The sequence below is a fragment of the Pholcus phalangioides genome, unplaced genomic scaffold (assembly GCF_987345545.1).
Source record: "Pholcus phalangioides strain wild (caught in Gottingen) unplaced genomic scaffold, Ppha-v1.0 ptg000024l_1, whole genome shotgun sequence".
Lineage (NCBI taxonomy): Eukaryota > Metazoa > Arthropoda > Arachnida > Araneae > Pholcidae > Pholcus > Pholcus phalangioides.
The window spans coordinates 33520725-33535283 of NW_028301616.1; the positions used below are offsets into that span (position 1 = coordinate 33520725).

Below are 14559 nucleotides of genomic sequence, written 5' to 3' on the forward strand. Positions count from 1 at the left end.
GGCGAAAAAAAAAAAAAAATATATATATATATATATATATACATATGAAGACCGACAACGGCAAAAGTGACAATATCAAAATGAATGCGCTGAAAAATTCCATCAATTTCCTGAATGTTAAACGAAACGTGAAGCTCTTTGAAATGGATGGAAATTGATCTGGTCGATTTACATAAAAGCAAACGGAACGCGACCGCCTAGGATAAAAAAAAAAAGGTTTCATTTTTTTTTGTATATAAAATATATGTTTGGAAAAAAGGGGAAATCCATTGGCAAGCATTCAACTCAACTTGGGGTCCGAGTGAGCTAAAGCAACGGGATATCAAGTAAATAACATGTTCTGGACGTCGAACTCTTAAAAAAAAAAAGGTCAATGAACTTCATGAATATAATCGAGGGAATAAAGAGAATTCCAACTGTTGGATGATTCAACGCACAATAACATAAGTCTGCAAATAAGTCTGAGCATATACGCACCTAAAGCGCATAAAAATGCCAAGTATTCTAGTACTGAGATGAGGAGGAGCAGGAGGGTGGGAAAGCTTAATGAACCCAAATGAATGCGAAGTGAAATGACGCCATTCATCTTTTAGGCTAGAAAACAAAATTATCTGCGTCTGAATATGCTCACGCGAAACACCATACCAGGAAGGAAAAAATTACGTAGTCATTATTCTTACCAAGTCGTTAATATTAGGGATAACAATTCAGAAGCATTTAAATTTGATTGAATGACCGATAAATTATATGGTAATCCGTTCTATGACTTATTCAGCAGGACACAATACAGAAAATTTACTTTACTTCGACGGAAAAGAGATGGAGGTGGCCATTTAAGTGAAATATTACAGCAGTACAAAGACAAAAAAAACAGCTTACAGAAAATAAAACAACTTAATTAACGTAGTACTCACATTCTTCAACACAAAACTCATAAACGAAACAAAGAACAAGCAAAATGAAAATACAGAAATTCGCACATTTTCACTCAAAATATGTATGAAAGATGGTAGCACCAGCATGGCACGAAACAAAGTATTACTCTAACATAGGGTTGCCAACCGTGCTTCTTTTTGATGTGATCTCATGCGTCCTCTTACATTTCGGAAAATTGACCTTTTTGTCCTCCTTTTCAGGTTTCCGGTATTATGTTTAATTTTTCTTCGAAAATTTTTTACCACCCGCGATTGCGCAGTGGTAATCGGCTAAATACGATTTTCTAAGGTTTCCAACTTTGAGTAGGCTATCTCTTTGAAAAAAAAAACTCTGTTGTCACGATGACGACACAGACATACAACACAAATATGTATACATTGAATTTCATTGACAGGTTTTTAAAAATGAATTATTTATACTATTTATTTGATTGATAGGGATACCAGTGAATGACGGGGGGGGAGGGGAATGGCATACTTCAACTTTTTTCGAGAGGGACACTTTCACTCAAAGGGGACCCAGATTTTGCCAATAACGTGGGTCCCAGCTAAATTAGAATACTTGGCATCTCTGGTACTTTACTCAAGAATATCAACTTCACAATGAAAACCTCATGTAAGTGCCAATAACAGGATTAAAGTTCAGAAATGATATAAATATCGTACACCCAATATTTTATAGAAATCTGAGTTGCCTTTTTACAGTGATTCGCTTTCGTACAATCTACAAAAAACAAAAATGTTAACTTATTTTCTTTCTGTACAAAAAAAAATCCCCTCTTGTGGGAACAACTTTTTCGCAAACCTCATTCAAATATACCAATTCTTTCAATTTTTATGAATTTTTAAACTGTTTACGAATTTATGGGTCATCCTGTATATCCATAGCGTCGTACTTATACCTAAGTAAACGATACCATCCGTAATTGACAGTTTCTAACTGATTAAATCAAGAATATAGATCTGCTTACAATCTGTCACCTTGATCATCAGTATTATCAACAAGCAATAATGCTTAAACAATCGGTAATATGCATTCTTTGATATGATTCCTAATGTCTGAATCATGAATCATCAAAATTAATAAGTTTCTTACAGAGAAAACGCCTCAAGTACCAATAAATCTAAAGCGAATTATATTTTTTCCGCAGGAATGAAGTCTATTCATGATATTTTGTCTCTATTCATGAAGATTGTCTTCGGCGGTCATTTCATGATATTTTTGAGGAACGTAAAGTCTTCTAACGCGAGAATCTGTGGAAAAGATTAACGAAAATGATGAAAGCAAAGTTAATGAACACAAGAGCGCGATTGTGTATTAGTGGGGGGAAGAATATAGGAATAAACTTAACGTAAGTTACCTACCTCTTCGAAGAAACTTAATTGTGGCACTGGTTCCTCGAAGACGTTTTCGCAGAAGTCCTTGAATAAAAGATACCCTGAAAATAGTAAACGAATTAAGAAACAAAGAAATGTACGATTAGAAAATGCTGAGAACTAGAGAAATGAAATTTCATCATTATTAGGGCTCGGATTTCTATGCCTCTCCATATTTTTTATTAATTATTTTTGCATATTTCTATTTTTACGTGATAGAGCAAGCGTACTTTCAAAATTTAAAGGCATATTTTGCATATTTCATAATTTTCGATAAAAAGCAGATTTTTTTTCTTCGATATTCGAATCCCGCTTCAGACTGGTTTTTTCGATTCCCGCCTCTCACGAGAGCTCTAACGCTCCTTTCACACACTATGAATACGTGAGCAATTGGATTGTAGTTTTCAGATGATACGGACGAGTCGCCATCGTGCTACCGTCCGCTGCCACTACAACACAAGTCTGCCGTGACGTTTCCAAGAACACACATTCGTGACGAATGCCTGCTTTCATACCCTATGGACATTCAGCCGTACCGAGCTACTCAGAATGGTATTTTGTCAAAAAGTTTTTTTTTCTACATTTTATTTTATTAAATTGAGTTCTTGGTTCTGTTTATTTTCTCTCCAGATTTTAAGCTTAAAATTAGCAAGAATATCTATTGATAAGGAAGTTTTTATTGCATTGGATAGAGCTATTGCTTATTGCATCAGAGCTAGACCTGTACTAGAACAGAAACTTGATGAGAAACGCATGGAATGAAATTTGTATTGAATTTAATGGTGAATTTGAGGAACTGGGAGTTTAAGAAAAAAATTAATTTAGTGCAAAATTTATTCATGTAATGCTACAAACAAAAACAATATTAAACTTTGAAAAGCAGGCCAATGAGAGAAAAAATTGTTTGCCACCAAAATATACAAAAGTTACAACCCTTATTTTTATAATGAAATTAAACCTTTTTTCCATTGACATGTCTTATAACTATTAAAGATAAGAACACAGATTCTAGCTAATTGATTAGAAAATTTTGAGGAAAAAAAACAATACATTACAATTCAACCAAAGAAGAATATAATAATTATGAAAATATTTCATCAACTTGTTAAAACATTCATTTACCACCAAAATATACAGAATTTTCAAACCCTACTTTTTATAATGAAATTAAGGGAGTCACATACCCTTTAACATAGGGGGAAAAGTTAAAATATTAACAATACCGTTTAACCATTTATTTATTAGAAATGTTTTTCCTACATTTTTGATTAAATATGCTATCCTACGCCAGTATAAAATTTTACAAATCTCTGATACTTAATATTTAAAAAATGTTCAAAACAATTTGCTTTTCAAGAGCTCATGCGCATGATAAAATGTCATGACATCAAAGTAACCATACAATATTGAAATTAAAATGAAGAAAATGGTTCATTTCATAAAATGAACTAAAAGATTTCAGATTCCATACATCAATATTTGATTTATATAAAAAAAAATTAATTTTCAAAAATTCAAAAACAAAATGAAATTATTTTTTTTTTATAAATCAAATATTCATGTATGGATTTGAAATTATTTAGCTCATTTTACAAAATGAACCATTTTCTTCATTTTCGTTTCAATATTGTATGGTTACTTTGATATGTCATTTTATCATGCGTGAAAGCTGTTTTTAATGTATTTTTTGTAAATTTTTTAAATATTAAGTATTAGAGATATGTAAAATTTTATGTTGGCATACAGGATAGCATATTTAATCAAAAATATGGGGAAAACATTTCTAGCAAATCAATGGTTAAATAGTATTTTTAATGATATATTAACTTTTTTTCCCATGTTAAAGGGTATGTGACCCCCCCCCCCCAAAACCTGTTTTATATTAACATGTATTATAGCTGTTAAAGGGGTAATAGATTTCTCCACTTGCAAATAGAGCAATAATGAAAGCAAAATAATTTGATTTTGCTCCATAACTTCACTCACAAAAAAAAAACGACAGCAGACTGAGTATGACAACCTTCACGTCTCACGTGAAAGGAGAAAGCAATTATCTACGTGCAGAGGATCTTCCATACATCCAATCTTATCCTCTGTACAGACAAATCCATAGCGTGGTCTAGAATGTTTATGCACTAAAAATGGAATGTTGTTGCTGATTGATAAAAAATCAATTTGTCAAAAAATCAATGTTGCTGATTGATAAAAAAGAAATTTTTAATGAATTTTTAATAGGTTTTTCAACCAATCAGAAATGACATTTAATTTTTAGAGTATAAAAATACTAGCCCTTCAGCTATCACCTCAATTAGTGTCTGTGAAGGAAACTTGTGAGAAAAATTGGTAAATGGAGAAGGGGGATTTTTTAGCGTTTCTTGGACATTTTGAGAGTTCTCATCAAATAAAAAGAATTGTTTGGACTTTTTTTTAATTTTGTGCAATGCTTTTCTAAAGCTAAATACAGTACTTGGCTAGATATTTTTGCCTACAGATGACAGAACATTAATTCTGAATTTGTGGGGAAAAACTTACTCAGAAGAGAAATTTTTTAAGGATATTTTCAATTACTGCATCTGATCAAGATTGAGCAGGTCCAGATGAAAGCCTTAGGGCCCCAATATTTTCAAATTTCCTGGAAAATACCCTTATAGTAACTGTAAATGATTTTTGTATCGATTGCAATGATTCATGTATTATTGTGACATTAAATTTTTAATGTGCCAAAAGGACTCTACAGGAACTAAAGAAATTTGTTTCTGAATATGGTGAGAAAGTGTTTTGTACAGATGAAACAATATTGTTTTGCCAGCTGTGGAAAGTAAATTCACCGTGCTGCAGCACATCAATGGTAGGGCCTCATTGAACATTGGAGTCCCAGACACATCCCACACCACATCTCAGGGTAGGGTCTCAGAAAAATCACTTCATGCAGGGGCCCATGATGCTTTTAATATGGCACTGATCCCACGGTATACTTTAACTTGGTAAAAGACCAGTTTCTTCAATAGCTGGTGTCTCAGGATTAGTGAAATCACTGCTCCGCTGATCATAGACACATTAACAATTCAAGCAAAATTTCTTCAAACATTTTACTGCTGTGCTGGAATCCATCGCATCTTCATTTTTTGGCACAACAAGTATTTCAGATTATTTGTTTTTACGGTCTACGTTATTGCCCGATTCGAACTATTAAAGCAAAATTTTTCAAACTCAATGTTTGTGCCTCTCATTTCTTGCACATGAAAGTGCAAGATTTGAGAGAACATAGAGTATGCATTCCAAAAAATTTTGACGCTAGAGAGAGAAAGAGTGAAGAACTAGAATTTATGGCTTCAAAATAAATTAATAGTCTTATTTTTAAAACTAATCCTCATCGGTGAAAACTACTGAAATATTCTTACTTTGTATATGTTACAGTAAAGTGATAAATCCGTTGATTCAGCTGGTGGGGGAAATTACATATTTTGACAACAAAAAAAATTAAAATATTGAAAAAAAATATCCTTTACATGCCATTAACCAATTTGTTAATTTAAATGCTTTTTGAAGGGTGGTAACTCAAAATCAAGTGTAACTTCCAGCTAGTATTGGTAAATATGATAAATTGTCAATGAATTACACTACTTAAGTTTACTGAGCATTGTGCTCAAGCTTCAGTCTAGGATAAGGAATTCGGGCGGTGATATTTATTGTGTTTCAAAATATTGATAAATTTGAAGAAAGCTAACATTATACACAAGACTGATAATTTATTCGTTTTTTATCCTGATAACACTTATTTTCATTTCATTCAATTTTTATGGCAAAATATGTTTGGGTGCATCCATCACATGGGAGAAACTGGTGTGGTTGAATTTAAGCAATATTTCTCAGCATACTTACATATTTATCATACTTACCAACTTTTCATTTGGGAATTATGCATAATTACCGGTGAAAGTGAAAAGAAATATATATCAACGTTACCGAGAAGATTGGTGATTATGCATAACCGGCAATTATGGATATAATCACCGATTTATCGTAACATACACATATTAAAAGTACGGGTTTACAACTACCGAAAATATATCATATTTAGCATCATTCAAATTATATAATTTTGAAAAGAAACATTTCCTTTCCAGTAACCACCAAGAAATAAGAAACCGGCATTCTAGTTGGCTTTAAAGAGAAGAAAAAAATATTACACAAACGTTTTCTATGGGTTGTTTGACAATCCACAACCACTACAAATACACTCATGTCTTTCACACATATCTTACAAGAGCAATACATATACACACACAACAGAGTATCCAGCTAAACAGCTAAAGTCTGCTAGGAGTAGTTCATGTAACAACATTTTCGCCGCTAACCAATCAATCATCATTATCCCTGTTGAAATGTAATTGGACCGTCTAGACTTTTGTGGGCAGGTGAAGCAGAAATGGGGGAGGGGGAAATGGAGTAAGAAAACCAATGAATTCTCTATGGTCATGAAAGATACTCTCCAGAATGTGTTTCTTCTGTAATAACTTATAGGAGTTTGAAACATGTGAAAGACCAAAAAAAATTCCTTCACTCAAATTAAGAAACAAAAAAACTGCTGTTATTTCATCTGCTATCCAGGAAGAGAAATGGAAGAAGGAGGAAAAAAATAACGAAATTCTAGTTTCTCTTTTTGCACTGGTACAATAAAATGAAATTACTACATTTTTTTTCTCATTGAAATAGAAAAGAAAATTGGGGTTTTTTTCAAATAAGTAATATGCAGGCAGAAGGGGAGCCGAGGAGCCAATCACCTCCCCCTCCCCCAGTTCTCCGAAAATTTTGTATTACAGTCACACCTCTATTTCTCGAAAAAACTCTCAAAAAATGAAAAAAGTCCTTGCATTTATTGTACTAAATCAATGCATTTTCATCTGTCTCGAAGTAATTTTCGGAAAACTCTCATCTCGAAGGCCAAGAACAACGATAGTGGAAAAGAAAACACGGGAATTCCTTTTCTCTTTCGCGTAAATCTGGCTTTTTCCGGGGGGTTAAAGCAACTAATAAGAAAGGATTATTCGTATTATAGCTCACTAGCTATAATACCCGGCGCTGTCCGGGTTTTCTTCGATTACTGGGAGGATTGAAAAAGGGACAAACCATTATAAAAGGCATAAACTCATAATAATATGAGGCTTTTTGGATCACGTGATATTTCCCTCTTTCTTGGAGAACATACAAACCGTAGACAGGGTAACCAATATGGCGACTTCCCACTCGACTCATGAAAGACAAATCTAAATTAAAGAAAAGTAAAAATGAATCGCTTTTTTCATTTTTGATGGGCAGTAGAAATTTTGAAAATGTTCTTGAAGTTCAAGTTATCCATCTGCCTATTTTGCTTTAAAAAATGCTTGAATAAAGCTGCGGAATTTCTTCAATGTAATTTATGGGCCCATAATTGGAATCCACATTGCCTATTTAATATAGTTAAAATTCAACGTGTTCAAAACAGGTTTTCACCTATGTATATTTTAAGAAACATCAGTCATATGATCATTACTTACGAAATGAAATACTTCGGTCATCGTTCAGTTATGATTCCCTCGAAACTCGCCGTCTCAGGGCCCTTACTAGGTTTTTTGTAAAAATTCTTCACTTTGATATTGATGTGCACCTGATATTCTAAATCTTATTACTTTTTATTGCCCACGAATCAGTCTTAGATGCCGTAATCTTTATGTTCCCCCATATCGTTCTAATGTTTTGAAAAATTCTCCATTGTACCGATTTCTAAGATGCAGTAATACTAATGATGTATATTTTTTAACTTTTATTTTGTATATACATATGTTTTTTATCTTTATATTGTATTCATATGTGCAAACTGTATAGTCCTCCGACCACGAGATGAATTTTCGCTGCGTCATGTCACGTCACGTCGGATGATTTTATTCAATTTTTTTTTTGGTAAAACGATTGCACATCGAGAAAAGTTCATCAGTGACTGAGCTTTCACGATTGGCATGTCCTTTTAGGATAAAATAGAATCGTTTGACGTGACATGACGTGCCGTAGCCAAATCTCATCTCGTGGTAGGAGAACTATAACTGGGCTTTTGCCTGTAGTTTGTATTTTTTAAATAAATAAATAAATTGTGTAAAACTTCCTAAACTATATGGATCGATGCAGCAGTTGGATATTATAAGACAATACGGAGAGACATTAATTTTCATTTTCGTACTTGAGAACATATAAGTAAAACGTTGTGAAATCAATGTTATTGCATAAATATCCAACTCAAAAGTAGGTCCGGATAATTTTTTTTTTTTCCTTAATTTTCTGGGCTTCGTATCTTTAAGAGAACTCAATATTTTTAAAATCGAGAACTCATTTCAATTTTTTTAATATTATTGATGTGGCGTAAAACCCCTCTAAATTTTGCATTTCTACGGTAAAATTGGCAATTTCAACATTGATTTCTATGGGGATCATCCTGTGCCTGTCCTTCAAAGTGATGCTGATGATGATTATGACGTCTATTCAAAAAGCCTCATATAATGCTGGCAGCATTAAATAAGTGACAAACCATTGTAAAGGCATATGCATGCCTGAAACGCATTCCTAGGGAACCAAAGTAAACATTCCGAAAGTGATTGTTGAGGCCCAGGAACCATTGTTGCCCGACAGATTTTTGCCCATTTCGGAAATTTTCCCAGCTCTGACGAACTTTTAAAGTAGCCTCTATCGTTCAATCCAGATCGTGTTTCGTAAATATGCAAGATTTGGCGAAGATCGGTCTAAAATTGCAGATTTGTATAGAGAACATACACACCGACAGAAAATCAATTTTATATATAGATTGTGATGGATCTTTGTCAATCATAAGCGGATACTATAGATGCCATGTGGATGGCTTGTCCAGCATGGCAAAAAGTCAGCCAACAGACAATTCAAAATGGCTAAGAAATAAGTTCGAATAATTAAAAAAAATTTATTTGCTGCTGGAAGTTTTTTTTTTTCCTAATAATTCTGAAGAAAACCCCCCACATCCCACCTATGTTAATTAAATTCAACTAACTTTAACCCGTTAAGCGATTATTTTGTGGAAGGAATTAATCGTGTAAAGCGAGGGACACGCCTGTACCAACTTCTACGATTATTTTGAAAAAATTATGGGAAAGTATATTTCCTAATGTGTGTTTAGTGCAATCTTTCTAAGAGGGTCATCCAGTTTCTAAAAAAAAATTGACCCTCCGTAGAGGTGACATTTTAATAAACTAATATAGAAGGAAAAAATTACAGACAAAAAAAATTGCTCTTCGGGGAGAGGCAATTGAAAAATTCAGATTTTTTTTCCCCTCTGACGAAGAAAATGTACACAATTTTATATGAATTACAATGTGATGCATTCTTACCAAGTTTCTGATTGAATATCTTGTCGAAGGTAACTTCGCCCATTTTTTCGAGATGCTTATGCATCACGCTCCGGACGCTAAAAGAGACGAGGAAAAAATACATAAGTATGAGTGAATTCACTATTCATATAATACTGTGCGAATGAATAAATCAATCACTCAAGCTAACTAAAAAGTAACCTATCCCAAAGTGAAAAACTATATCATGCAATATCATGTGCCTCCTTAATGTTTCGTTTCCCGCCACCTTTTTAGACGGGATAGAAAAGGTGATTAGCGAGACAGATTCTGGCTTGGTTACTACTGTAACTACTGTTATTGAGCAAGTTAAATGTTATTATATAAGCAAGCTCATCGTTTTAGAAAGTTCGTTTCGCATCGTTTTGCGACAGAATAATGTTTTCCCTATAACCAGTACTCCCAATTTGATACTAATTCTTTCATTCGATTGTTCAATTTAAGTGCATATATACCGCCTAGTGACAAAAGCAGCTCTCTTCGCAAATGTATCACCGTTGATTCACATTGCAATTTTGAACGACAACTAAACCGTCCATCGGGAAAAAGCAAAAACTGAAGTGGAAGGGTTGGAATTTTATGCGAACATTCTGGTTCCCCGTGAATTCAGAACACGCGTGATAACAGGGATGGATGGATGTTTGTTTTTTTCTCGGCCTACGATACACCTGAGACGAACCAGCTTATATCCCCTAGGGGGGACAGAGCGGGGGCCATGGTTGGTCTGGAGGCCTACGATACACATCAAATCAAGATGCTTTCTGGACATTAATTATGCCGAGATGAAATTGGAAAGAGAAGTTTGTTGTCTCCATCGGAAATTGAACTCAGGACCTCGTGCAAACCGAGCAAGAGCACTGACCATTATACCACAGAGACATGACAGTCACCTCGACATAATATCCAGAAAGTCTCTTGATTTGGCACATGATATCAATTTGACAATTGAAGTAGGAAAAGTGGCAACGACCACTTGTGTATGCATAATCATGAATCGTCTCGGCAACTTTGATAAATTCAGCTACATTCATCACTTTTACCGGGGATTATTCCGGATTCCCAAGTGAAGTTCACAACTTCCATAAATATGGAAGAAATCATATGAAAATATCACTTTAACTGAATAACTTATCAGCATTACCCGTACGAACAATGCAAGTTCTTGATAGTATGAACCTTCATACCGGCTATAGTTCAGTTTTCATACAAATAAAAATACTGTTTCCACAACGGAGATGGCATTTGTCGTTTCTTTTTACTTTATTAATTAATTATTTATTAATTTATTTACTGTTTGCAATGTAGTACATAATTGTTTTCAAATCTTGTTATAAGTCAGGCAATCTTTCACCCCGTTGCTCGCGAGCATCACGGTGCTCACTGAAGTATCCAGAGTGCTCGATGCTAGGGTCCGATTTTGTGCTCGCGAGCACTTGAGAGATTAACGATCCAATTTAACACCTTGGAGGAGTTGCATTCAAGGATTGAAATCATCCAAGTCGAACACTGCATTTGGGTAAATTCGCGAAATTAAACAATATTTGTGATCTTCATTCGGAAGTTTAGAAATCTGGAGCAGTGAATGAAGTTCTCTTTTAAAAGTTTTTTTATGGCCAAAAATTTAGAGAAGCAGTTTCATTTCCACCACCTTTAATGGAAATATCTTGTAGCGTTCGTGCATTTCGAAATGACTTCCTGATAATATATGTAGCCTCCGATGGCATAAGAAAGAAGATGATGATTGATCTCCTGCCCTTCCCCCCCACCCGTCATTTATTGGAGAAAAAAAGAGAACTCTTGACTGACAGGGAAATTACTTTTTTTTTGGGACAGTTCCAGGACTTACTGTCCCCGAACGGTATCGTACACTGTAAGGTTTCTCAGGCCATCTCAAACATTCTGCCATCCAAGGAAGTTAATACCCAAATCGATATCGCTTCTACCGTTCCCTCTCTTTTTTTCTCTTACTGACCCTACTCCTATCATACATGTAAGCACTATAACTACTCGCATCTTATTCGACGTGTCTGGATTCGGGCTTCGAGCCAAACTGCCCGGGGTGGAGGGGGGGGGGGGATAGCTGCCCATTCGAATGTTAGAAGAGATATTGCGATATCGCGTGTTTCATATACAGAGAGCAGGAAGAATAAGAGAAAGAAGTTCGTATTTTCAAGGATTAGAACGTTGACACTAAATTTTCGGTAACCTCTTACAATATTTATAAATTTTAAAATTTGGACAGAACGCTTTCGCTCAAGGCATAAAAAGGGGGGGGGGGTTGCTGATTGCCTGCGCTTAAAACAGTGGTTTTCAAATTGTAGCCTGCAAACAGGAGCTATTAGACAAAATATAGCTAGCTGTCATGTCATTGTCCAGGGCGGGAATCCTTTATCCACATTGATGACTAAAGAGTCTTCGGATACGTCCCCATTTGAAAAACACTGGTCTAAAGCAAGTCTTACGAATGAAAAAAGATGTAGTGGAAGAATGTTTTTCGGACAAGGAGCAGTTACAAGTATATATATATTCCCACTGATGCTCCTCCAACATTACCACTAAACAGTACATGCTTCTCGTAAACATTTCCGAGGAATTTCTAGCGGATTGGCAGAAACGTCATTTCAACTTTTTTTGGGGAAGAGGGAGCAAAGAACATATTCTCAATGTATGTGTGTGTATATTTGTATATATATAAACCATTTTTAGTGTATTTTCTAAGCTGGGGGGAAGACAATCACCCCCCCCCCCAAATGACGAGTCTTCGAAATGGCACATGTCTTTTCTTCCATCTTAAGACCAATTGAACATCTCATTGTGTCAGAATTTCAATACAAAGGTCAAACTCTTGAAAGTTCTCCTTGCGCGGTGGGCAATTACAAAACCTTGACCATGTTAAAACAGTTCGATTAGTAATAAATAAAACGAATTCCTCGGTTGTGGAAACAAGAAACAAAAAAGAAAAAAAAAAACAACTAAGGAAAAAGGGAAAAACACAAGCACAAAAAAAAGGGACTGATTTTGGTTTTCAAATAATATACGAATTGCTTCTCTCTCCGTACAATGTCTTTAGTACTTTAGTCATATGTAACTTTAGTCTCTTCATGAACTGAATTCCATCAAATATCAAGAACTTATTTGAAAACTTGAAAACTTTTTTTTCCATTGAAGTTGGTCATCATAGGAAATGGAACAGCTCACATGACAGTTTTTGGTTCGCAAGCACCTTCTGTCTCACAGTTTCAAATTGTTCTATCAAAACCGTTCAGCCGTTGCCCTACCATCGATCCAGTCGATCAAATTCCTTTCTTAGAAACGAACAAGCTATCTACTGTATCTGCCACAAGAAGTCTATCGAGGGAATGAAACTTACGAAGTGGTATTTATGAAGTGCAATCGTTCGTTGAAAAAGAAAAAAAAACTTGGGATTGTGTTCACGATATATCTAGTCGCTAAGAGAGTATCTCGACTCATGAGGTACGCTTCTATAATACAGTAGAACTCCACTTATCCGGATACGACTGGAACCAGACCCCATCCGGATAATCGAATGTTCTGATAATTGGATACGTCACGATCCCCGCCGAGCCCGTTGCTGCACTTCTTTTATTAAAAAGAAATAAGATAAACATGTTGGGGTAAATCGAGAAGATATTCATACTTAGAATAAGACAACCATAATATTCTTTATGGGCATTGTATCATGTGTTTATAATTTTTGTAATTGTGTTTTTAATTGAGTTGCTGTATTTTTGAAATATATGACATCAATATTTGTTATGGGCATCTTTTTTCAGCCACCTTGTTGGGCATTTTGCCTGTTGTGGAGTTGTATTTGTATTTGAAAACAAAAAGGTTATTTCTTAATTTATCGAGAAATACGAAAACGAATTTTGCTTCAGCATGTAATGCAATTTAATGATCATGAAAACAATTTTTTTTACATTTAATTCATAATTTTTAGCAAACGCGATTTTTATCATTCACCGACAAGAAACGTTTAAGATGCAGATTTTACCGATTTCTTTTTCACTCAAAACGATCCGGATAACTGGAGTCGTGATAATTGGAGTTCTACTGTAATTGCTTATTTCTTCAGGGAAAACTATCATTTCTTACCAAACATACTAAATGCTCTATCGCAACTGATCGCATCATTTTCATTCACTGATGAAATAATTTCGTTTTAGACGAATGGTTAGTTATAATTATAGGCTTGTTTTTGATACCTCTTTCGCTCCTGTGCAGTCAAATATTTTTTCAACCTATTCTTCACCGAACCCTCAAATTTTTGCCGTCTTGTGCAGCTAAAAATGTCATGGTTACGATCACTAACGGCAATTAAAAGATTACTTCAGCACATTAAAACACATTATCAACTTAAGCATTTTTTAAAGCATTCCTATGCATACAATGTACCACAACCAACGTATTCACGTATGTCGTTTTACACGATGGTACCGCTCGATCTGACTTCCTTCCATTTCAACGCACGTAGGAACGAACGTACACTGAAAACGCGTTAAACCGCTCCAGAGAGAGAGAGGGGAGCCCAAATAACATCACTACAACTTGTCGATTCTGTTAGCGAGTCGGTGCATTTGCTGCCGAGATGAGATAATTAGTTACGAACCGGAGAAGGGCAGCAGAATGACGGCCGACTGCGAACTGCATCGCCATTGATTTACAGGAGCGGCAGCTGTCCGAGTCTCCGTGGCAGGTCGGTCATCTCTAAAATGAAGGGCGGGGTTCCACTTCTGTGTCCAGTTGGAAGATAATTAAATTCGAGGATCCTTCATCTTGACCTTTTCCCTCGTGTTTCTACCTCACTCACTCGGTGCCCT

The 14559-nt window shown here is 35.0% G+C and overlaps 1 protein-coding gene across 1 annotated transcript in view; it reads right to left on the reverse strand.

Moving 5' to 3' along the window:
- The window catches only part of Gprk1 (G protein-coupled receptor kinase 1), a 133047-nt gene that overhangs the window by 39280 nt on the left and 79208 nt on the right, over positions 1-14559 (reverse strand). The window contains exons 2-3 of the mRNA XM_089251231.1: positions 9701-9777; positions 2301-2374 (exon numbers count right to left, since the gene is read on the reverse strand). Of these exons, the coding sequence (XP_089107357.1) occupies positions 2301-2374; positions 9701-9777 (151 nt within the window). The remainder of the gene's footprint in view (positions 1-2300; positions 2375-9700; positions 9778-14559) is intronic.